General features: G+C 35.3%; 2 protein-coding genes across 2 annotated transcripts; both read left to right on the top strand.

The window, feature by feature from the left end:
• Positions 1–3,168: 3,168 nt before the first annotated feature.
• Positions 3,169–4,966, top strand: LOC111889288 (uncharacterized). The gene is made up of 4 exons (XM_052765487.1): positions 3,169–3,564; positions 3,803–4,430; positions 4,517–4,639; positions 4,713–4,966. Exons 1-4 carry the CDS (start codon positions 3,169–3,171, stop codon positions 4,922–4,924), a joined length of 1,359 nt encoding a protein of 452 aa, XP_052621447.1. The 3' UTR covers positions 4,925–4,966.
• On the top strand, positions 4,962–6,785 carry LOC122194983 (ankyrin repeat-containing protein ITN1-like). The gene is made up of 2 exons (XM_042896411.2): positions 4,962–5,610; positions 5,688–6,785. Exons 1-2 carry the CDS (start codon positions 5,206–5,208, stop codon positions 6,291–6,293), a joined length of 1,011 nt encoding a protein of 336 aa, XP_042752345.1. The 5' UTR covers positions 4,962–5,205; the 3' UTR covers positions 6,294–6,785.
• The last annotated feature ends 20,514 nt before the right edge of the window (positions 6,786–27,299 follow it).

A 27,299-nucleotide genomic window follows, 5' to 3' on the forward strand; every position in this document is an offset into this window, starting at 1 on the left:
ATCGAGTCAATGCAGTGTCCAAATGTCGGGGAAACGCTAACTGACTCGTTGAGTCCATGCGGAATCCAGAAAGCGGAAAACCCATCTAGACTCGTCGAGTTGGCCATCCAACTCGTTGTGTCCCTTCAGTCTATTTCTCATTTAGACGTTTTAAAGCCACCCCGAAGCTCCATATTGCAGATCTAAGCTCCTAAGGCATACTTACCACATAAAGTTGCGAACTTTACGTGCATGCAAGGTCTTAAGGGACAAAACCAAGCTAAAGAAGAAGTTCTAGGTGAGAAGAAGGCCATAACTTGATAAATGTCAGAACTTTATGACTATAGGGGCTTAGAGGAGCCTAGATCTGATGTTGCAACTTCAGATCATGTCTAAAACCCAAAATAAACCCCAAACATCCTAAAGATGGCCCTATACTCTTGCATGGAGAGTTCTAGCTAAAGATAAGACAATGCAACGACTTCTTACCTTCAAAATGATGCCAAGGTGAAGTAGAGTCAGATCCATAAGCTTCTCACTGCTCCAAGTTCCTCAAGCTCAAAGTCTTTCTTCATAAAATCACATTCCAAGCTTCTTTCACACCACAAGTGGAGAGGATTCGATATTAGGGTTTATTGAGCTCAAGAGGGGTAGTAAGGGAGGCCGAGGGAGGCTAATGACCCTTTCAATAGGGTGCAAAACCCTAGAAATTAGTGTTTCATATTCTAGCTCCTACTCGTCGAGTTGGGTCCTCCGACTCGTCGAGTAGGTCACTTAAGTCACGCGACCAGATACATTCCTATATGACGAGTTGGGGGCATCCAACTTGTCGAGTAGACCTTTAAATATGAATAAGAAGATATAAAATTCATACCTGGGAGTCGGGGTGTTACAATCAACTTCTAATGTCCATTTGAAGTTTTTTTTTTCGACACATGACGTCAAGGTTTGGAACATCAGTATTGCTCTTTCTATTGACTTCTCTATGAATGTTCCTACTACGGTTAGCTTCCCGTTGAGGCCTTGCATATCTTTCAGGTTGCAGGACATGTGTGTTTTTAGGAGGTCTTTGATCTTGCTAGGGTTCAGTTGTATGTCTTGTCTTGTGATGTAGTATCCCCAAAATTTTCATTCGTTAGCTCCAAATGTGCATTTTGCGGGGTTGGGATTCATTATCTATTTTTCCATCGTTTTGAAGGTTTCTTTAACATCTCATAACAAGGCAGTATCGTTTGCACTCTTGATTACCATGTTGTCGATGTATACCTCGATGTTTCTTCTGATTTGATTTTTAAATATCTTGTCAATGAGGTGTTGGTACGTTGTTTTGATGTTTTTGTACTCGAACGACATCTTCAGGTAATAGATGTGGAGGTCTGTGTAGAATGATGTTTTTTTCTTCATCTTAATTCTTTTCTCGAACGACACTTTCATTTGAAACATTCCAACGATTTTACCTTCAGATCTCTCTATGGGAGGGGATAATAGTCTTTTGGGCATGTTTTATTCAAATTTAAGTAGTCGACGCACATTTGACATCTGTCGTCGTGGCTTTTGAACATGACCAGGTGGCAATCCAGGTTGGAAAGATGGCGTCTCGTACGATGTCAGTTTTAACTAACTTAGTGACTTCAGCGTTGATTGCCTTGTTTCTCTCTCCATCTTGCCCCCTCCTTTTTTGTTTGGTTATGTTGTCATCGGGGTAGATGTTCAGGTGCTCGATGATGTCATGACTTACTCCAACCGTATATGTGGCTCCCATCCGGTGGCGGATACAAGCTATGGCTAGTGGGGTGTATGGCCGGACTTGGAAGTGGGTACACCCTATATATTTAAAAAATAACCCTAATAAATCAGAATTTTTCTGGAAAAATTCCATATATGGCACCCACTTTGCTAAACAAATCCAAAAAAAACCTTAAAAAATCAGAATTTTAATTACCTATTATTTAATTTAATTATTTATATATATATATATATATATATATATATATATATATATATATATATATAATGAACCCCTGTTAAGTTTGGTTTTGGATCCCACTGCTCCCATCCAAAGATGTGCTTGTATTTTTTGAGAAGACTAAGTAGTTTTCTCTCGTGGAGGCTGTTAGTGTAGAGCCAATCTCGATCTGCTGATCCAAGTATTTGGTGTGGATTACTTCTTTTGCTCTTCGTTCTTTTTGTCTTGGTCACTTCCAACCTTGGATTATTTCTTCGTGCACCATAATTTAGTTGCATTCGAGTGTGCTTAGTGGTGTGGCAGGAACCAGCAACTTCAAGCAGCCAGCATTGATCATGAAAATAAGGGTTACACCAGAACAACCACATTAGATCTTGCAAAATCTTTAAATACACTTGTACTTTAGGATCTCAAGAATACTAATGTACTTCCACCAAAGTATCCAGCATCAGCAATGGTGATCTATCACATTGGAACCATCCTTTTTGTGCATAAGGGTAAAATTGTGGACGTTCTGCACATGGGTACAATCATCGATTTTTAGAGTATGAGATTTTATTGCACCATCACCAGAATGGGACTGTACTTCAAGCATCACCACTTTGTACATGGGGAAATCTCCTTGCCAAAGTTAAAAATCATCCACAATTTGTAAAAGGGTAAAGTCGCCACTTCATCACAATTTTTTTACTTTAAATTTTTTGAATTTTTCGTTAAAAATAATAATTGAATGTGTTTATGGATAATCTTTATTTCTCACGTGTTATATAGACGATCTTTCTTTATACCTCCAATATTAATTCAGGGGCAAAAAGGTCCAAACATTTATTTCTTAAGTGGAAAGATAAAAATGTTAACCGGAAATATCAGGAGTTCAGGACCCAAATGAAACACATGCACACGTTTTCCACGCCACCGACATAACCCCCAGCTGCCCAATCCTAGTATTGACAAGATTCATTAGAATAAAGTAATTATTAAAAAAAGATAAAGCAGATAGTATGCAATTCAGGTATCCAATACAATATAATCGTACTTTATTCATCTTTAATGCCCTTATCTGTGTAGGAGTATCTTCTAGCAAACACAAAGTGAGTGTAAAAAGATAAAGCGCAGACTAAACAATGCAAGTATCGAATACAATATAAACCTGCAGTCTAAACTATATATGAACCATGAAGATGTTAGCTGCATGCATTCATTAAGATCTATTCTTCATTCAGATGGCAAGCTCATCAATCGATCCTCCTCCTCCACATGCTTTAGCACAAATACAAGAAGACATAAAGTACTTATATGCATCAAATACTAATGTTTCTAACTTTGTGTCTGTGAAGCTTTCCGGCTACCGTAATTACCATCCGTGGAAGACACAGATGTTTTCCCTCATGGAGACTTACAATTTGTACGGCATTGTAGATGCAACATTTATGGGTCCAAGAGGTTTGAGCCCAGAGATGGAGAAACAATATAATATTCTTGTCAAAGGTTGGATCTTGGCTTCAATTAGCGAAGAGCTCCTTGGCACTGTTGTTGATCTTGATTGTGCCAAAGATGTCTGGGAGAAACTGAAATCATTCTATGATACAACCGCAATTCCAGTTTATGAAGAACTTTCGGTACCTTTCGATATATCTGCTAAACAAATCCAATATATATATATATATATATATATATATATATATATATATATATATATATATATATATATATATATATATATATATATATATATATATATATATATATATATATATATATATATATATATATATATATATATATATATATATATATATATATATATAAGGGTTATGGTTGCATAGTCATTAAAATGAAATTTTAAAATGGATTCAGCTCAATCGAAAAAAGAAGCAGAAACAGATAGGAGATAAAGTTTCGTCAGAAGAGAATATCACAATTTCATCCGAAATACAAACAGTCGATGAAGACATAAAACGAAAAGGAAAAAACAAGATCATACGCAACATGAAGTTGCGTCAAGCTATTGCGGAAGGAAATTGGAGGGAAGTGGAGTCCAAACTATCATCGGGTAAAGGCGCAGACACAGAGCACATAGACAGTGATGGGAACACCATGCTTCATATAGCAGTTGGATTACGTCGTAACCGTATACTCAGAAATATATTAGAGTATACAGACGAAGTAAACTTACTGATAATGAGAAATTTTGATGGAAACACAGCCCTGCACATAGCTGCAATCGTTGGCAACACAAAAGCAGCATCGCTCTTGGTAAAAAAAAACAGAAGATTGTTGGAAATTCCAGACCATAAAGGTGAAATACCTTTGGACAAAGCTTATGAAAATATGCATCTTGACACCATAGAATATTTGTTGAACGCTGCGAATGCTGTCGATGGAAAATCCAAGAAAAAGTTTTTTCCTTTAGAGGATTCTGTTAGCCCTGGTGTAAAAGTAGGCGTTAACCTTCTTGTTAATGCTGTTACTGCAAAGCAATATGGTGCGTAACCGATGTATATCACAGAAATACGATGTTTCAAAGATTTACTAGTTTATATATTCACAGTTTTTAAAATATGCTTGCAGACTTAGCAACACAGTTAGTCAAGAAGTCTCCTGAATTTGTTGTGGAAAATGATAATATACTTCTGGCAATTACTAGAACTTTTCCGATGGGGCTGGATTACTGGGAAATGCTTATATATCCAAGTAAGTTTCTAATATACTAGAGATATATTGTCTCTTTCTTATTCTTCTTTTATTATGGTTTTTTTTCTTTCAGATTTGGGTGATATTTGTGAAAGGATAGTCATGAGAGCCAGGGACTCGTTTAAAGTATTAGTATACTACTGCAAAGACATGATGTGTATAATAGAAGATGTACATGATGACGTGATCTTTGGTAGTAGACAACTGCTACTATACTTCACAATGAGAGGTGAGCTACTGATATATAACCTTCAAATACAACCCCAGAATTTATCACATAGTTGACATCACAAATGAATGTTTTCTGCTTATGCAGGTCCATTAGCCATGCTTCGTTGGATTTATTACATGATTCGCCTACTCATATTGATGCTTTATTTTCCATTCTTTGTGTTTTATTTCCTCTTCTGGAAGGTTGCAACAAGAGTAGGTATATAAAGACTCAATTTATATCAGTTGCGTTTAAACTATAATTAACTAATTCCATATAATACAAGTTTGATGATTGTTTTGAACCAATTATTTCCCAACTATCAGTTCCACCAATTAAACGTATCGAGAAGAAAATGAAGGAACAGAAAGCAGCAAAAGAAGTTCTAAAATTGGTATGTGATGAAATAGAGAAGTTGGAATTCCCTGATGCTCATCCTCTGTATCATAGAGTTGTTCTTGAGGCTGCACGTCAAAACATTTATGAGGTTGTTGATGAGATTTTAATGAGATCTCCTAAAGCAGTTCGATATAAAGATGAGAGTGGGTATGACGTTATACAGTTAGCAGTTATACACCGTTCAGAAAAAGTCTACAACCTTATCTATACCATTGGGGAGCGTAAGAGTGTTTACAGAATGATCGAAGATTCTTCTAAGAACAATATGTTGCACTTGGTTGGAAGATTACCTTCTTTGCAGAAACTCAGACATAGAAGAGGCCCAGCATTACAGCTACAAAAAGAGCTTCACTGGCGCCAGGTACATCCAAAATGAATTCTTAACCATTATTGTAGCTAGGGAAGGAAGCAGTTTACTTTTTGTTTTATATTTTACAGGAAATTGAGAAGCTCGTGTTTCCCACTTGCACTACAAAAGAGAACACTTTCAAAGAGACACCGGATGAGGTGTTCAGAAGGGAGCACGAAAATATGGTGAAGGAAGCAGAAAAGTGGATGAAAGCCGTAGCAGAATCATGCAGCATCACTGCGGCACTAATTACCACAATTGTGTTTGCGGCAGCCATTACCGTACCAGGTGGAAGCAATCAAGAAACAGGCATCCCGGTGTTTACAAAAGAAATTGCTTTCACGATCTTTGCAATAACAGATTCAATCTCACTATTTGCATCCAGCACAGCATTACTGATGTTCTTGTCGATCCTCACAGGAAGTTTTGATGAGAGAGATTTTCTAGTCATTTTGCCAAGACGACTGATGATTGGTCTTTGTGCGTTGATGCTATCTACAACTGCCATGATGGTGGCCTTTGGGGCAACGTTGTTCATTGTCTTTTCTCATAAAAGACCATGGATGCTTGCTCCAATTTGTTTATTATCTTCGGTCCCGATTGCGACTTTTGGTGCTCTTCAAATCCCCCTCATAGTAAATCTCTATCGGTCGACATATGGACACATCTTTGGCAATCCAAAAACAAAAAAATAACAAATTGAAGACATATGACTTACAACTTATTTTTGGAAAGTGAAACGGGCATGCATCTTGGAATGAGGCATCTACGGTCCAACAGTTATACATTGAATATGTTATTCTGAATAGTGAGATTTAGAGGGTGTTTGGATAAATGCATTTTTAGCTTAATTAGCTTATTGCTTATTGCTTATTGTGGTGGGAATAAGCATTTTTTTAAAATGTGTTTGGATTAATTTATTGCGGTGGGAATAAACAATAAGCAATAAGCATTTGAAGTGTTTGGCAAACAAAACAGCTTATATGAGTAAAATGACTAATAAGCAATAAACAATAAGCAATAAGCATTACCCCCCTTGCTTATTAAAATCAGCTTATTTAGCTTATTCCCACCGCAATAAGCTAATTTTTTAAGCATTCTATCCAAACACTTAAATTAGCTTATTGTGGTGAAAATAAGCAATAAGCAATAAGCTGTCATTTTTTTCCCTATCCAAACACCCTCTTAAGAACTGAATTCTAGTTTGATAATTAAAAGTATTTCATATATTACATGTCCCTTCAAGCTCTTGAGACATTGATGAATAAGTGAATAAGTTAATGGAAACTAATTGTTAAAGGTGATAACTTATTAAGTGTCGAGGGTGTGTTTGGTTGGATGGAATGAAATGAATTAAGTAATCGAATGGATAAAGTAATTGGATGTATTATTATCATGTGATTGTGGTGTTTGGTTACTCAAATGGAATGCAAATAAGTTATTAATACTTGTTGTTTGCTACCGAGGTATGGAAATTCAAATAAATGGAATGAATTAATGGACATTGACAAAGTACCCTCAGCACAAAATGCATATGATTTACAAAATTTTAACAACATTATCCAGGAAAATAATATATATACATTTACCAGAAACCAGATCTGCTTCAAAAGCTTCGTCATTCAATTGCTACTTTGCTTTCTTCTTGATATATAATCATCCTCAAACTTACAACATATGATAAGCTACCATCCTCTCCCACTTGGAAAAGAAAAAAAAACAATCAAATGAATGGCTAATATTGACATTCCAATAGTAATGTTGAACAAATATTGGACTTGTCTAGTGCAAGCAAAGAAATTTATTTTATGAATACTGAAAACATTTCTATAATAAACATTGTGCTTGTACCAAAGATGCGTTCTCTGTGCTGGATGTAAGTAGCTCGTAACAGAGATTATAGGGTTCTATTTTAGGGCATAAAGTTGTATGCAAAAGCTCAAACAGTGGTCACAATAAAGTTGAAATATGTACTACCAAGGATTAGTGTCTTTCCCTAACAAATGGTTAGCATGAATCATGTTCAGTTGCAGATGGCAATGGCAGTTTCTGAAAATCTTATAGTTCAAACGTTTTATCAAAAAACTAATATGCATCTCAAATTAATAGATCTTATATTTTTTTGCCATAACAAATGATTTTAAATAACCTCTAAAAAAAGTCAATTATGAATATATCTGTTAAATAGATTATACTTTTTGGTTGTTTTATTTCCTTTTGTATGGTATAGGGCCCCTTGTGTAATATATATATATATATATATATATATATATATATATATATATATATATATATATATATATATATATATATATATATATTGTTGAATATACGTAACCCTAACATAGAGGGTTTCTACATATTTCATCATGGTATCGAGCCTCACATCAATCCTCAGCACATCGTGATTTTTTTTTCGGCGCCTTCACCTCTTGTGTGTTTTCTGCCATCGATCTCAACCAGCCGCCAAAGCTCCAACAACCGGTCTGAAGCTGTGTCATCTTTTCTCATCGGTTGTTGCACTCCTTCTTTCTGTTCCTGTTTGCTGCTGCTGTATCAGGACTACTTCTTTCTCTTTCACGATTGTGGCTACTCTTCTGCTGTCTTCTCATCAAAGAACTTAGGTTATCGGTACATTGTTTATCTCTACCTACGGTTCAGCACTTTGTTTATTATTTTCTGCCTTGATTTAAGTTTATTTTTCTGATTTTCCATCATCTCCATGTCCATACCTACCTCCTCTAGCACACCTACGGCTCCTACAGCAAGTCAACTTGTATTTGCTCTCACTAATGTCTATTCTCAGTTCAGTTTTAAACTCTCTGTTGATGGTTCCAAGTATAAGCTATGGAAACGTATTTTTCAAGACATGTGCAAGGGTGCTAAAGTGTATGGTTATATCAATGGCAAATCTCTTCCCAAAGATGATGATGATGAAGACTGGGAAGCCATTGACTCTCGAATAAAGTCTTGGTTTTACTCTACGTGTGATGCAAACCTCCAACAAATTATATCTAGTGACAACTACACTGCAAAGGACTTATGGGACAAACTGCAAGAATTCTTTCTCAACAACAAAATGTCCCGTATGCTCCAACTTCAAGAGCAATTTCGAAACACCAAGAAAGGTTCCTCCACCATTACAGAATTTTGTCATTCTTTACAGAATTTGGCTGAAGCACTTGCAGATTGTGATTCAAAACTTGATGAGATAGAACTCGTAATGCAAATTCTCCGTCAACTACCACCATCCTATCATAGCATTGTCGATATCATCACTAATACAAAGCCTTTCCCTTCATTCTTTGAGGCTAAGAACATGCTACTCCTCCACGAATCACGAGAAGAATCGATTGATCCAACCGGTGATGCTATACTCACATCTTCCGCTGCACTATTCTCATCTGCACCCACTAATGGAAAATCGAAAAATAAATTTAATAGGGGTAAAAGTAATGGACGATTTGCTTCCAAGGGAGGGGGTAATTCTAATGTTTCCGCTAGCTCTAATTCTCTTTCAGGTACACCGGGCGTTCAAGGTCAACATCATGCTTACTTTGGACTCCTTCTTCACTCGGATCTGCCCCAAGCCACCAATCGGGTCTCCTCGGACCAACTCCTCCTGTTGCTATCGCTACTGCCTTTTCACGACAGCCCCCTGGTGTCATTCAGACGCAGCCACTTGCTGTTGGCTTTGGTTCTGCATCCTTCGGGCCTCAACAGCAACTGCCCAGCAGCCATTTCAGCCCTCTCCAACCGCCTCTGCAGCCTCCGTTTTTTGGATAACAGCCTCCTTTTTTTGGTCAACACTTGCATCAACCTCCGGCTCCAATACAACCCATTTTTTCTCAGAAGTTTAGTCCACATCAGCACCCTATTCAGCAGCAAAATCCCACTGCATTTGGGGCTCTTGCCTCGCAAAATGGTCACCAACAATTCACAGATCTCGCCTCTGTTTTTCAAGCAATGTCGGTTCAACCTCCTCAATACAACAATTACTACATGGATTCTAGAGCAAGTTCGCACATGACTTTCAATCAAGGTATAATGCACTCCCTTATTCCATGTAATTTTAAATTCATTATGGTTGGTAATGGTGTTGTTATTCCCGTTCAATGTATCGGTCAAACCTCTTTTCCTTTCTCTAATAATAGTCTTTCCTTAAACAGTGTTCTTGTCTCTGATAAAATTGTTAAAAACCTCATTTCTGTTCGTCGCTTTACTATTGATAATTCTGTTTCTGTTGAGTTTGATCCTTTTGGTTTCACTGTGAAGAATCTTAAAACAGGTGCTTCTCTTCAACGTTGCAATAGCGATCATCATGATTTGTATCCTGTGCTTCCTTCATCTGTCTCGCATGTCTCTGATTCCGCTCACGTTGCTGTTTCATTTGAGACATGGCATCGTCGTCTTGGTCATCCCGGACAATCTATTTTTCAGTTTCTTAAGTCTCGTAATTTCATTTCATGTTCCATTCAGAACTCATCTTTATGTCATGCTTGCCAATAAGGAAAACATTGTCGTTTACCATTTTCTCCATCATGTACTAAAACATCTCGTGTGTTTGAACTTATACATTCTGATTTATTGACTTCTCCTATCCCTAGCATTAGTGGCTTTAAATATTATGTTCTATTCTTGGATGATTTCTCGCATTTCTTATGGGTTTTTCCTTTACGCTCTAAATCCGAAGTTTTTTCTGTTTTTAAAAATTTTCGTTCCTATGTTATTAATCAATTTAAAACTGACATCCAACTTTTTCAATGCGATAATGGTCGTGAATTTAATAATCAACCACTCTTGGAATTTTTTTAAAATCATGGCATCAAAATCCCATTCTCTTGTCCATATACCTCTCAACAAGATGGAAAGGCGGAGCGTACCATTCCCACTATTAATAACATCATGCGTACCTCGTTGATTCAAGCCTCTCTTCCCCCTAAATTTTGGGCTGAAGCTTTGTTATCATCCGCTCACACATTCAACCTCCTTCCCACCACCACTCTTCAGTTCAAGTCCCCATTTCAAATTCTATTTGGGATCGCTCCTTCTTATAATCACCTACGAATCTTTGGGTGTCTTTGCTACCCTAATACTTCTTCTACTGCTCCTCATAAGCTGGTACCCGCTCTTCTGCTTGTGTGTACCTTGGCCCCTGCACCGACCATCGTGGCTATCGATGTTTAGACCTCATCACTCAAAAAGTTATTCCATCTCATCATGTCATCTTTGATGAAACTCATTTTCCTTACTCAGACTTTCATCCTACATCTTATCCATCTGATTATGACTCATTCGACTATGATGAGTCAACTCCCTCTCTATCTTTCCTATCCGCACCTCCTCAACCCACGCACACGGCCTCCTCAACTCCGGTCATCCAAGGTCAACCATCAACCAATGATACCTCTGCATCCTCACTTATTACATCATCTTCTCCTCAACCTCCCTCTGGTCATCGGATGGTTACTCGTTCTCGCACTGGCTCTCTTCGCCCGAAACAAATATTCAATCTAGCCGCTACCTCTGACATCTCTCCCATCCCTCAATCCACTACTCAGGCCATGTGTGACCCACACTGGCATGCTGCCATGGACTCTGAGATGTCTGCTCTTCTTTCCAATCACACATGGGATCTTGTTCCTAAACCTCTCTCTGCTAATATTGTTGGCTGTCGCTGGCTGTATCGTCACAAATTTGATAGCCAAGGTTGTCTTGATCGTTATAAAGGACGTCTTGTTGCCCAAGGCATTTCTCAGCAGCCCGGTCTGGACTTTGATGACACGTTCAGTCCTGTTGTCAAGCCAGCTACCATCCGTACCGTTCTCAGTATCGCCGTCTCCAAGAGTTGGCCAATTCATCAACTAGACGTTAAAAATGCTTTCCTTCACGGTGATCTTTTTTGAGACTGTCTACATGTGTTAGCCCCTGGCTATAGAAACAGTAAATTGCCTGATCACGTATGTCGTCTTCGCAAAGCCCTCTATGGGTTAGAACAAGCCCCTCGTGCGTGGTACCAACGCTTCGCAGTCTATATCTCCACTCTTGGTTTTCTAAGCAGTAGATCTAATAGCTCTCTTTTCACTTTCCATCACGGTTCTGAGACTATCTACCTCTTTCTCCATGTTGATGACATAATTCTCACTGCTTCCTCTTCCACTCTCATATCCACTGTTATTTCTCAGCTTTCATCTGAATTTACTATGTCTGATCTCGGTTCTCTCTCCTTCTTTCTGGGTATTGCTGCCACCCGCAGCCCCTCTGGTCTTTTCTTATCCCAATCTGCCTTTACTTAGGAGATTTTGTCTCATGCTGATATGGCCACGTGTAATCCCTGTAGTACCCCGACTGACACCAAAAGCAAGCTCGTTGCGGGGGGCGAGCCAGTATCTGACCCCACTCTCTATCAATGTCTTGTTGGAGCTTTGCAATATTTGACTTTTACTCGTCCTGATATTGCGCATGTAGTGCAGCAGGTCTGCCTCTATATGCATGACCCGTGCGCTCCGCATCTCCATGCCCTTAAACGCATCTTACGGTATCTCCAAGGTATGTTAACGCATGGTCTTCATATCCGTCCGTCAGCCATTGATCGCTTGGTTTCCTACTCTGATGCTGATTGGGCCGGGTGTCCTACTACTCGCCAGTCCACTTCTGGGTTCTGTGTTTATCTTGGAGATAACCAAATTTCTTGGTCTTCCAAACGACAACATGTAGTCTCTCGCTCTAGTGTCGAAGCCGAGTACACAGGGGGTAGCCAATGTAGTTGCTGAAACTGCTTGGCTTCGTAATCTTCTCCTCGAGTTATCATGTCCGCTTTCTTGTGCCACTGTTGTCTTTTGTGATAATGTCAGTGCCATTTATCTAGCATTTAACCCTGTTCAGCACCAAAGAACCAAGCATGTGGAAATAGATTTACATTTTGTTAGGGAACGTGTTGCGATTGGTCATGTGCGTGTTTTACATGTTCCATCAGCATATCAGTTTGCAGACATATTTACAAAAGGCTTACCTACTCAGTTATTTCTTGATTTTAGAGATAGTTTCAACATTAGGGATCCCCCCGATTCAAACTACGGGGGTGTGTTAAATAGATTATATTTTTTGGTTTTTTTATTTTCTTTTGTATAGTATAGGGGCCCTTGTGTAATATGTATCTTATATATATATATATATATATATATATATATATATATATATATATATATATATATATATATATATATACATATATATATATATATATATATATATATATATATATATATATATATATATATATATATATATATATATATACTGCTGAATATACGTAACCCTAACATAGAGGTTTTCCACATATTTCATCAATATCGAAATCTACATCTACATTTTCTGATAAATGAAACTTAAAAATGACATGTGTCAGTTTTTTAGAATGTATTTTTGACACATGGCAATTTTCTATGATTTTTATTCTTTCCTACTTTTGTTAACAAATCAAATTCAATTCAAATTTTGAAAATACAAAATCATATCCTGATATCATTATGATATTTATTTTGTTTAACAAATTAATTCATAATTACTTACAATCGATAATATCTTGGCCTTTTTTGACATTTATTATTTTTTTATCTATCTAAAAATTTTAAATATACCGACCGTGGTTTCCACGGGTTATAACCTAGTTGATATATAAAGGCAGAAATCATCAATTTTATCAGAGGTGAAAATTGATTTAAATGTTTTAAAAGGAAATCGATTTATGTTTCAAACAAATCGATTAATGGGATAGAAACAAACCAAATGTGGCAAAAAAAAAAAAAAAAAAGGAACACAATATGGGTGTAGTGTGGCCCCAAAAGAAAACGATGGAAGATTGTATTTGTGTATGCTGTTATTACTATTATGGGCTCGAAAATTTTGATGTGGCTATTTTAATGATTGCAGAAAAGACGATCAAAAAGAATGGAAAAATCCAGCAAAGTATTGTAAAGTCGAGAATGGGTAATGCAAACGGCTAAGAAAGAACAGTTAAGGGTTCAAGACAATCAATCGAATCAATAGATAGTATAGAGATTAAATCGACAATGGAAAACTCTCTTTCAAAAGTTTTGTAATAGTCGAACAGGACAACAGGAAAATAACTCAATCACCTCCAAAAAGCCAAGAAAATCGATCAACTCAAAACGGCCAAGAAACTCCATCAATTCGTAACGTGGACTCAATCACCTTGAAATGACCAAGAAACTCAAGATAATTTTAACCCAAAATAACTCGATCACCCGAAAAGGCCAACAAAGTCAATGACCAACCAAAGAATAATTGGCCAAGAAAAAACGATCAACTCGTAACGCCCAAGGAAACACGATCAACTTGAAACGGCCAACGTCCATCACCTACAAATTTGGATCTTTGAACTCTCTGGTACATCTTGTTATAAAATAGATCAGCTATTAATATGGAAAAGTGTAATAAAACAACAACACAAACACCACGATATAAAGTAGAAACCCGAAACCAGGAAAAAACCACTATGAAAACGTCACTCTTATTAACGGCTACGTTGCTAACAGGTCTCTAAGGGTGAAGAGAGAAAGAAGATGTTGGAATGAATAGAATATGAAATATAATGACTTTATATAATAGATTTATAAAGAATCGTAAACAATATCTAAAGCCTCTAAATAGGAAACATTCCTAATAGATGGTTACCTTGATAACTAAGTAAAAACAGTTTACAATAAATATCAACAATTATAATCCACCTTTTTATGTCCAATATACTTTGATCTCTTCAAATCAGCATCATTACCAAAATGAGGTGCAAAACTAAACTCTTGTAATTGCATTTCTTACCATAAAATTCCGAAGTCTCCAAATTAAACAGTTATTTCAAGATCTAGTTATTTTTTTCAAGGCAATACAATTCATCTTAATTATAGCATTTATTAAACAACTATGTTTGATTAATCCTTTTTTTAATAAACGAACCTAACTTAGTTTCACCCTCACTAAGTTTAGTGCTCGTGTTCCGTCCCTAAAGTTTTTTCAAATCTTTTTTATTCTGTGAAAAAAAAAAAATTGAGAAAGCTTCTATTGTGGATCCAAGACTAGAAATCTCCCCGAAACACAATATTTTCCATGGCACAACTTTAAGCCCCCGTTTGATATGTATTAATAATCAAGGGATTACAATGAGTAATTAACAAGAAATGAAAAAAGCACATTTTGGAATGGAATGTCACATTTTAATAAGGAATGTCAATACTTCAAAATCATGATTTTTTTATATCTTAGGTACCCCATTCTTTTTTTTTAATTCTTTTTTATAAAATAATGAAAATTTGTGGATTTCACCCTTCATGAATAACAATTTAACCTATTAAGTTAGATGGAGTAGTGTTATTTATGTCACATTCTATTTGTGGCCTCATAGGATTTGCTGAGGTAGTTGCTATTTGGATTCTTACTTACATTGACTCATGCACGAGCCAAAATGATCTCTTTATCTGTGGTCCAAAAATACATTATTTTGAGAGATGCAGAAGGTTCGAAGGCGATGGAAAATAAGAAGTTATGGAAAGATGAATGAAAAATGTTTGAAGGTGGTGCAAAATAAAGAAGTTTGTTGGTATTTATAGTAGTTGATGAATAGTTTAAATTTGAAATTTTAAAAAAAATGGTTATATTTTGAAAAATGAAGTATTTTTTTTGGAAGTGTTAAAAATAGATAAAAAAAAAAAAACAAAAAAATCACACACTCTCACTCATCTACAACCGATTGCCTCGTTAACCCTCCCACCTAGGCATGCCGAGATGAGGGCGTGGTGTTTAACATCTACATTAAATCACTAGTTTATCACCCGTGAAACCACGGCTACAAAATTAATTAAACTTTAATAGTTAGAATACAAAATTATTAATCAATTATAATCGTTAATTTAAATAAATATGTGAAATTATATCACCTTATAATTTATATTAATTTTATTTTAATTTTTATTCCATTGTTATTATTTATTGTAATTAAAGTGAAAATTTTAAAATTTGAAATAGAGAATTAATAGGTTGACATGTGGCATTCATTAATTAAGATGTTTAATAAAGTGACACATGGAAAAAAAAGAATAAAATATGTATTAATTAGGAGGCCTAATATGATGACACATGTAAAAAGAAGGTTAAAACTATTCTTTTATTAGAATAGGGATTGAAATCTGTTATGCTTTGTTGGTTTGCAGAAATGAAGACACATGGTGCACATACAATTAACTTGTTATCAAAACAATTATGTTTCTCTAACTTCTAAATATGCTTTGTTGGTTTTCTTTTTCGTATTTCAGGTATTATGATGGGTAGCAATTTTTCCAAATAAATGTTTATCACAAGTTTTATAATTTTAGTTTTTATTACGATCTTTGTTCAATGAAACTGATTTTTGTGGGTTGTGCTGCTGAACATTAATATATATTAATTTGAGATCGATGCATATTAATTGTTTGATAAAATGCCTGAACTAAAAGATTTTTAGAAACTACCATTGCAATCTGCAACTGAACATGGTTCATGGCAACCATTTGTCAGGGAAAGACACTAACCTTGGGAGTACACATTTCAACATTATTGTGACCATTGTTTGAGCTTTAATTTGCATATAACTTTATGTCGTAAAAACCCAATAATCTTTGTTACGAGATACTTATATCCAGCACAAAGAACACATCTTTGGTACTAGTCAAAAACTTGTTCAACATTACTATTGGAATGCCAACTTTGGCCATATGATATGTAAATTTGACGATGATTATATATCAAGAAGAAAGAAAAAGAGAAAATAAATGATGAACCTTTTGAAGCTGGTTTATAGTAAATATTGTTTTTTCTGGATAAAGTTAAAATTTTCTAAATGGTATGCATTTTGTGTGATGAGGGTATTTTTGTCAATGTCCATTAATTCATACCATTTATTAGAATTTTCATACTTCCGTACCAATTAAGAAAGTATTAATGACTTATTTGCATTCCATTTGAGTAACCAAACACGAAAATCATGTGACAATAATCCATTCAATTACCTTATCCATTTAATTACTTAATTCATTTCATTCCATCCAACCAAACACATACAACCTGACACTTAATAAATTATCATCTTGAACAATTAGTTTCCTTTAAATTATTCACTTATTCATCAAAGCGTCAAGAGCTTTAAAGGACATGTAATATATGAAATGCTTTTAATTATCAAACTAGAATTCAGTTCTTAAATCTCAGTATTCAGAATAACATAAAATATGTATAATTGTTGGACCCTAGATGCGTCATACCAAGATGCATGTTGGTTTAACTTACCAAAAATAAATTGTATGTCATATGCCTTCAGTTTGTTATTTTTTGTTTTTTGATTGCCAAATATGTGTCCATATGTCGACCGATAGAGATCAACTATGAGGGGGATTTGAAGAACACCAAAAGTCGCAATCGGTACGGAAGATAATACACAAATTGGAGCAATCATCCATGGTCTTTTATGCCAAAAGATAAGGAACAACGTCGCCCCAAAGGCTGTTAGAAATATGGTTTAGTGGCACTTGGAAATCTGAGAATCGTGATAATCACTTTCAAATAGAAGTATTTGGGTGGTACTCCTAAATCCTCAATTGGATAAGACTTAGATAAAATCAAAGAGAAAGAAAGAGAGAATGAGAAGGTGTAATTTCGTGAGTACCAGAAATCTGACTAAAATTGGTTATAAACCTTCCTTGTCTGAAAAACTATCAAAACTGTCATATAATAGTTTTTCTCAACTTTCAAAACTGTTATAAATCTGGATTTTTTATAAGGATTAATGCAAAGTCAAAACTGGGTCAAATATTCAAAATTTGGATTTTCTGATGCATTTTTAATACAGCCAGGGGCTGCCGCCCCTTAGACCCCGCTCCCAGGGGCGCTGCCCCCAAACCCCCGTTTGTTCAAGAGGCTTCGCCCCTAAATGACAGTATACTTTGATACTTGATCAAACTTAAACTAGTGTGTACTCCACACCTTCCTTACTTGTTTAATATTTATCAAGATCATTTTTAGTCAACAAAGTAATTCCATTACACTTAAATAACATTGATGATAACAAATCACCAACAAACCTCCCCCATTTAAGTGTAATCTTGATTAATTTAAAATGAAACATAACACCAACAAAACTGATGCATAAATGAAATATCATGACGATTGAATTTCACATTAGTATATTATTCATTCCCAATATTCGAATATTAGGGCGTCACTAAGGATTGAACCCTTTATATTCTAAGTGAATACATGAAGATAATGTACACAACAATTTACATTCTCAACCTTCTAACTTGACACTATATTTTACTAGCTTGTGTCCCATCCTTCAATAAGCATATCAAAGTCAAGTCCCAACTTCTTGAAGCAGCTAAACTTCATGCTTATATAGGTTGTTCTTTTGTTCTTGCACATGCAAATGCAAATTTTCAAAGAACTATTAAGAAATAAAATTTCAACCTCCTTAACTTGCAGTACTGAACACATACCTTGGGATGATAACAAAATGTGTTCCAATCTTCAAATATCAAGCTTTCCACATTGAATTCAGCATCTAATATTGCATTAAATGGGAATTGTGTATCTCAATATAAAAGATTTAAGTGGACTTTAAACCCATCCCTACAGCCGCCTTGTGCACAAGATTTCTTGCTAACCCTTTGGTTAGATGATCAGCCAAATTCAATTGAGTTCTTACAAACTCCACAGATATCACACCAGTCATAATGAGCTCATGAATCATGCTATGTCTAACACCTAAATGTATAGACTTTCCATTGTACACTTGACTATAAGCCTTAGCCAAGGTTACAGCACTATCACATCTGATAGAAATGGTAGATATCGATTTGGGCTATAATGGAATTTCATAAATCAAATTCCTTAGCCACTCAGCTTGTTTACCAGTAGCAGACAAAGCAACAAACTCACACTCCATGATTGAGTTAATAATACAAGTCTGTTTCTTAGATGCCCAAGAAATGGCACCTTCTCCAAGTATAAACACCAACCACTAGTAGAGGAGTGATCCTCTAAGTTGTTAATCCAGCTGGCATCGGAATAACCTTCTAAAATAGAAGGATATCCACTATAAGTTAAACCATAATTCATGGTCCCTTTTAAGTACTTAAATACTCTACTCACAGCTTGCCAATGATGTGAACTAGGATTACTAGTATATCTACTAAGCCTTACCACAACATATGCTATACCAGGCCTAGTACTAGTCATGGCATACATTAGACAACCAATAGCCCTTGAGTATTCTAGTTGAGACACTGGAGATCCTATATTAGGTAGAAGCTTAAGACTAGGATCTATAGGAGTGCTAATAGGAGAACAATTCTCAAAGTTAAACTTTTTCAATATCTTCTCAATATAATGACATTGAGAAATTGAAATCCCATTGTTTCCTTTTCTAATTCTTATACCAAGAATTACCTCAGCCTCCCCCATGTTTTTCATATCAAAACTAGATGATAAGAATTTCTTGGTTTAATCAACTTCTTCTAAATCAGTACCAAAAATCAACATATCATCTATATATAAGCAAATCATGACTCCATTACCAAAAGTATCAAATTTGCTATATACACACTTGTCAGCTTGGTTTAATGCAAAACCATTAGACAAGACCACATCATCAAACTTTTGATGCCATTGTTTCGGTGCTTGTTTCAAACCATATAATGATTTCTTTAACTTGCACACTTTGTGTTCATTTCCAGGCATCACAAACCCTTCAGGTTGTTTCATGTATATTTCCTCATCCAAGTCACCATTCAAGAATGCAGTATTCACATCCATTGGTAAATCACAAGATTATGTATAGCTACAAGAGCTAATAATAATCTAATAGTAGAAATTCTGGCAACAGGAGCATAAGTATCAAAAAAATCAATGCCTTCCTTTTGTCTAAAGCCTTGGATAACCAATTTGACTTTATACTTATCAATTGTGCCATCCACCTTCATTTTTCTTTTGAGGATCCATTTACATCCTAATGCCTTGCAACCAGGAGGTAAATCAGCCAATACCCAAGTATTGTTATGCATGATGTAATGCCCGTAGATTAGGGCTAGTCAATTTAGAGACGTTAAGCGTCAAAAATGACTTTTTGATGGAGATTCTTTTGAAGGAATAATCTTAACTAAGTTGTAGTATATGTTACAAGGATTCTGTACATATAAAGAACGCCAAAATCTGAGTTATAACAAAGAAGTTATGACCTGTCGAAGTTTCGCGACAGAACCAGCACGACGCTGAATGACGTAAAAAGTGAATTTATGTTAGAGTGATAATCAGCCTTAGCAATCTAAAGAAAAGTCGTAGAGTTCGTTAAACCATGAGTGTGCATAAAAAGAACGTGCGAATCTGACTTCATATGAGGAAGTCATGATTTTTCTAAGTTTCGACTTAGCGGTATGCAACCCGAATATTCGATTTGAGATCGAGCGGAGTTTAGCCGAAACAATCTAAACGAGAATCAAATATCTTGTTGATAGTAATGCAACGGTAAAATGACAGACGAAAACGCACGTTAGATGAAGAAGTTATGAATTTATAACAGAAATTTCTTGTCCCGGCATACTAAAATAATATAATAAAAATAAAATTAAAAATTAGCCGACGGAGTCTAAACGAAAGTTGTAGATCGTAGTCTCACCTACGCGGAGATATAAAGAACGTCGAAAATGGAGCTCGTATGACGAAGATATGAATTTTTGAAATTTATTAAATAATTAAAGTATTTAATTTAAATATCAATTCGGATATTATCCAAAGGGGGGGAGTCACCGGGCTTACCCGGGTTACGCCCAGCATACCTGGATGTACGTCCAGCGTAAATTGTGAATCCAGCCCCTATATAAAGGGTGCGAGACTGCCTTATTCCTTTGCTCATTTTCTCGTCTCTCTCTCCCGTTTTACCTCGATTTTCGTGTAAGAAATATCCTGAAGCCCTAGTATCAACCCCAAGACCCGAAGCCCCGAAGATCCCGAGAAGTGCGATTCCCGAGCGAAAGCTCTACCTGCGAGAAACCAATTTTTGTGAAGATCTTCCAGATCTACCAAAGAATACTACTTCTACAAGTCGTAGTGTTGTCTGGTCATCTTCTGATCAAGTGAGTATGTGGTTACTTTCTTCTGTCACATAAATATTAAGTATTGGCTATAAAATACGTGTTATGCATTTATATATATATATATATATATATATATATATATATATATATATATATATATATATATATATATATATTGTTGTGTATATGTGTGAGTGTATAGTCCCTTTCGTAAACACCATACTAATACAAGTATTGTTTGAATGTATTAAGTATATTGTTGTTTATATGTGTGAGTGTGTGGTTACTTTCTTCTAACACATAAATATGAAGTATTTGCTTAGAAATGTGTGTTATGTGTTTATATACTGTTGTTTATTTGAGATAAGTGTGGAATGGATGTTTTATATGTTTTTTAATGAGTTAAGATATATATATATATATATATATATATATATATATATATATATATATATGTATTTTATATCTACAAATATGTTGGGTAGAACATGGGTAGATGAGATAACTGGTATGTGATAAAATGATGAGATAAATGATGAGGTATGTAAGATGATTAAGAATGATATTGGCAGATGCACCAAATATAGATTGTCATAATACTAGCAGATGCACTTAATTATAGGATAATCTTGGCAGATGCGCTTATAGGATAATGTCGGCAGGTGCGCCTAAAAGAGAATGTCATAAACCTGGCAGTTGCGCCTCATAGTCTATGACATAATCCTGACAGAGGCGCTTAAAGGATGATGTTGGTAGATGCACCTTATGCAACAATGGATTTTGTGTCAATTCCTTAGAACGATCCTTAGGAATGAATGAATGAATGATAGTTGGATTCTTAGGGTAAAATCCTAAGAAATAAAGAAGATAATGGGGATGAGTAATTGGGTTGATTGTTTGATGGTTGAATATAATAATTATATTATTGTGGGTCGAAAACCCTATATGCTCACCAGACTCCGAAGCCTGACCCACTCAGTTTTCTTTGTATCACAGGTATTAATACGAAGACATATTTCACTGAGAGATTAAAGGAGGTGTAAATCATTAATGTAAATAAATGTAAGTTTTGTTTATGCTTATGTGTCTGTATCGGAACATGACATCCCGAGCTTTTTTTAGTTAATGAAAATACATTTCTTTAAAGAAATGCTTCGATAAATTCTTATCACATTTTGTTTTGGGAACAAATTCTGCAACTATTTTCTTTAAAAGATTACTCTGATTTTAAAAACAAGCATAAACAAATCGGTCTTTTATGGCTGTGAAATTGGGGATGTCACACATTATAGAATCAATTTCATCATGAATTGGCTCTTTCTAGAAATGAACAACCCTAGAAGCCATAGCTTCACTAAAAGTCTTTGGATCCTCTTCAATATTAAAACAATATTGATGTTGAGAAATAGTCTCATTCCATGTTCCTTCAACTAAATATAGTTGAAAATCAGATCCAAAAGACTTAGCTTTTCTAGCTCTGGTGCTTTTCCTAGGTTCAGGTACAGAACTTACACCACCAAAAACATCTTCAGCTTGAGTAGTACTCTTGCTGGAAGATTGATGAATCATGTCCCTTGGTCTAGGTATAGATGTACATCTTTCTTCATCAAAGATAGCATCTCTTGACTCTATCACTGTGTTTACAGACACAGTGTCATTACATTCTAAAACATAGAATCTATATGCTTTGGAATGCTCAACATATCCAATAAAGATACAATCTATACCTCTCTCAACCAATGTTTTCCTCCTGGGTTCAGTGAGCCTTACAACTGCTCTACAACCCCAAACTTTGAGATAACTCAAATTTGGTACCTTTTTACACCAAAGTTCATAAGGATTATTCTTACTCCTTTCATTTGGAGTTCTATTTAGGATGTAACATGCAGTTAACATTGCCTCACCCCAAAACCCTTCACTTAAACCAGAATATGACAACATGGAATTAACCATTTCTTTCAAAGTCCTATTCTTCCTTTCAAGTACACCATTTTGTTGTGGTGTATATGGAGCTGTGGTTTGATGTATTATTCCAGTTGATTCAAAATAAACTGGATCATAATACTCACCACCTCTATCAGTATGCAATACTTTTATGAATTCATTTTTATGAAGCTCACCTTGTTGTTTATAAATTTTAAATTTATCAAGTGGTTCATCCTTAGAATGTAGCAAATAGATACAAAATATCTAGATGCATCATCAATAAAAGTAATAATATACTTCTTGTTTCCAAGGGAAGGTGTTGCATGGAAATCACATAAATCACTATGTATAAGATCCAACACCTTGCTTTCCCTAACAACATCTTTGAAAGGTTGTCTAGTGATTTTAGTTACCATGCATGTTTTACATTTTTCATTATTTTTCATATCAACAGCAGGAATTAAACTCATTTTAGACATGTCTTTTAATCTCTTGTAATGAGTGTGTCCTAGTCTAGCATGCCATAATTCAGATTTATGAAAATTATTGCTAGTACTACTAGAAGCCATGCAAACAGAATTATCACTAGAAGGATAATTAATATTAAGCCTAATCATTCCATTACATATATAGCCAAATCCTATAAAAGAACCATGTCTTGACAAGATATACTTGTCACTTTCTAGCACTTGTTTGTAACCACAATTATTTAATATAATTTCAGCACAAGATTCTTACGAATCCCTGGAACATATAAAACATTGTTCAAACACAAACATTTCCCAGAAGTAAAAGTAAGTAAAACAGATCCTATGCCCTTGATTGGTTCAGTTGCAACATTTCCCATATTCATAACAGATCCATCTTCAATTGGTTGAAAGTCCTTGAACCAATATAGATCTTTGCAAACATGAGTTGTTGCTCCCGAATCAACCCACCATGCAACTTTATCATCCTGCACATAAAATGCTTCAGAAATCACAAAAATATAATTCAGAATATATTTAGAATTCTGCAATGAAACATAAATCTGACCTTGTTGCTTTTCTGGATCCTTGGATCCACTTGGTCCAGCACCATCCTTATTCACTTGGCGAAGACCACAATCTTTCTTGAAGTGACCCGGTTTGTTACAATTCCAACAAACCAACTTAGCCTTCTTGTTGGAAGACTTGTCATCCTTTCCTTTAAACTTCCTTTTTCCATTAGACTTCTTGGGATTCTTTGAACTTTCTCCATCCACCATGTTCACAGAAGAAGAACCAACTTGGTTCTTGCCTTTAGGACTGTTATCAAGTTCTTGAGTCCTTATGGACTCTTCAATCATTAAATGGTTTCGAAGTCAAGTCAAAGTCAATTCCTCTTTGTTATGTTTCAGATTGTGTTTAAAATCCTTCCAGGAAGGGGGCAGTTTGTCAATTATCACAGCCACAGAAATGGCTTCATCCATTTTCAGATTGTGTTGAGCAAACTGTCCCAAAATCCTTAACATTTCATGGACTTGTTCCATAACAGGCCTAGAGTCAATCATCTTGTAACCCATAAAGTTACTAACAAGAAATTTCTTACTAGAAGCATCTTCAGCCATGTACTTGGATTCAAGAGAATCCCACAGTTCTTTTGCAGATTCGAAATTTTGATAGATATCAAAAAGAGAGTCAGACATACCATTGAGAATATGACCACGATATATATAATCATCATTTTCCCACTTTGATCTTCTTCTTGTTGCCTCTAAAGGTTCATCTTCAACAGATTCTTGTAAGACTGGCATGGGTGTACTCAAAACATACACCACTTTCAGAGTGGTAAGGAGAAACTTCATCTTCTTCTGCAATCTACGAAAATCTTGCCCTTCAAACTTGTTTAGTTTTTCAAACTTACTTGTCATTTCCTTCACAGAATCACCACTTGCCATGATCACATAATACTTCGATTTTTGTTAGAAATATGGTTTAGTGGCACATGGAAATATGAGAATCGTGATAAGCACTTTCAAATCGAAGTATTTGGGTGGTACTCCCAAATCCTCAATTGGATAAGACTCAGATAAAATCAAAGAGAATGAAAGAGAGAATGAGATGGTGTAATTTCGTGAGTACCAGAAAACTGACTAAAATTGGTTATAAACCTGCCTTGTCTAAAAAACTGTCAAAACTGTCATATAACATTTTTTTCTCAACAGTCAAAACTGTTATAAATCCGGGTTTTGTATAAGGATTAATGCAAAGTCAAAATCGGGTCAAATATTCAAAATTTGGATTTTCTTATGTATTTTTAATACAACCAGGGGCTCTGCCCCTTGGACCCCACCAGGGGTTGCCGTCCCTTAGTCCCCGCTCCCAGGGGCGCTGCCCCCAGACCCCCTTTCGTTCAGGGGCTTCGCCCCTAAATGACAGTATACTTTGATACTTGATCAAACTTTAACAAGTGTGTACTTTACACCTTCCTTACTTGTTTAATATTTATCAAGATCATTTTTAGTCAACAAAGTAATCCCATTAAAATTAAATAACGTTGATGATAACAAATCACCAACAAAGGCCACCATCATGGCAATTGTAGATAGCATCAAGGCACAAAGACCAACCATCAGTCGTCTTGGCAAAGTGAAGAGAAAATCTCTCATAAAAACTTCTTTTGAGGATTGGCAAGAACATCAGTAATGTTGTGCTGGATGCAAACAGTGAGATTGCATCTGTTATTGCAAAGATCGTGAAAGCAATTTCTTTTGTAAACAAGGGGATGCCAGTATCTTGATCTCTTCCACCAGGTATTGTAATTGCAACTTCAAATACAATTGTGGTAATTAGTGCTGCAGTGATGTTGCATGATTCTGCTACTGCTTTCATCCACTTTTCTGCTTCCTTCACCAAATTTCTGTGCTCCCTTCTAAACACTTTATCTGGTGTCTCATTAGAAATATTCTCTTTAGTAGTGCAAGTGGGAAACACGAGCTTCTCCATTTCCTGTAAAATATAAAACAAAAAATAGATTACTTCCCTCCTTAGCTACAATAATGGTAAATAATTCATTATGGATGTACATGGTGTCATTGAAGCTCTCTTTCTAGTTGTAATGTTGGGCCTGTTCTATGTTTGAGTTTCTACAATGGAGGTAATCTTCCAACCAAGTTCAGCATATTGTTCTTAGAAGAATATTCGATCCATCTGTAAACACTCTTATGCTCCCAATGGTATAGATAAGGTTGTAGATTTTTCTAAACGGTGTATAACTGCTAACTATATAACGTCATGCTGACTCTCGAATTTATATCGAATTGCTTCAGGGGATCTCATTAAAATCTCGTTAACAACCTCATAAATATCTTGACATGCAGCCTCAATAATCGTTCTTTTGTAATTGCGATTAGGATGATGATCATAACGGACTTCCATCGTCTCTATTTCATCACATACCAATTTTAGAACTTCTTTTGTTGCTTTCTATTCCTTCACTTTCTTCTCGATATGCTTATGGGTGGAACTGAAAGTTGGAAAATAATTGGTTCAAGACAATCATTAAAATTATGTTATATAGAAGTTAATTATAGTTTAAACGCAACTGATAAAAATTGAGTCATTATATACCTACTCTTGTTGCAACCTTCCTGAAGAGGAAATAAAACATAAAGATTGGAAAATAAAGAATCGATAGCAGTAGGCGAATGATGAAATAAATCCAAGCAAGCAAGGATAAGGGACTTGCATTATCAGAAAAGTTTCATTTTGTAAAATAGGTTATATTTTGTGATGTCAATTATATGATTGATTTTGGGGTTGTATTAACTGTTTATATATCAATAGCTCACCCATTAACGTTAAGTATAGCAGCAGTTGTATAGTACCAAAGATCACGTCGTCAGGTATATCTTGTATCATATCCATTATGTTTTCGAAGTAGTCTACTAATATTTTAAACGAGTCCCTAGCTCTAGTACTATCATTTCACAAATATCATACACAACTGAGAAAAAAATCATAATAAAAAAAGAATGACAAAGACATCGTATATCTCTAGTATATTAGAAACTTACATGGATATATAAGGGTTTTCCAGTTATCCTGCCCCATCGGAAAAGTTCTAGTTATTGCCAGAAGTACATTATCATTTTGCACAACAAGATGAGGAAACTTCTTGACTATCGTTGTTGCTAAATCTGCAAGCATATTTTGAAAACTATGAATATTTAAAGTAGTAAATATTTTGATCATTTTATTTTTGTGATATATATCGGCTCTGCACCATATTGCTTTGCAGAAACAACATTAACAAGAAGGTTAACGCCTAGTTTTATACCAGGGTTAACAAACCCTCAGAAAGATAAGTCCTATTCTTGCCTTTCATATAATCGCACGAAGCTTTCAAAAAAAATTCAATGGTTTCGAGATGCATATTTTCATAAGCTTTATCCAAAGGTCTTTCAAATTTATGGTCAGAAATATCCAACAAACTTCTGTTTTTTTTTTAACCAAGAGCGTTGTTGCTTCTATGTTGCCAATGATTGCAGCAATGTGTAGAGCTGTGCTTCCATCCAAATTTATCATTTTTGGTAAGTTTACTTCTTCAATTAATTGTAATATTTCTTTGACTATATTGTTACGACCTAATCCAACCGTTATATGAAGTATGGTGTTC

The sequence above is a fragment of the Lactuca sativa genome, chromosome 7, assembly GCF_002870075.4.
Source record: "Lactuca sativa cultivar Salinas chromosome 7, Lsat_Salinas_v11, whole genome shotgun sequence".
Taxonomy (NCBI): domain Eukaryota; kingdom Viridiplantae; phylum Streptophyta; class Magnoliopsida; order Asterales; family Asteraceae; genus Lactuca; species Lactuca sativa.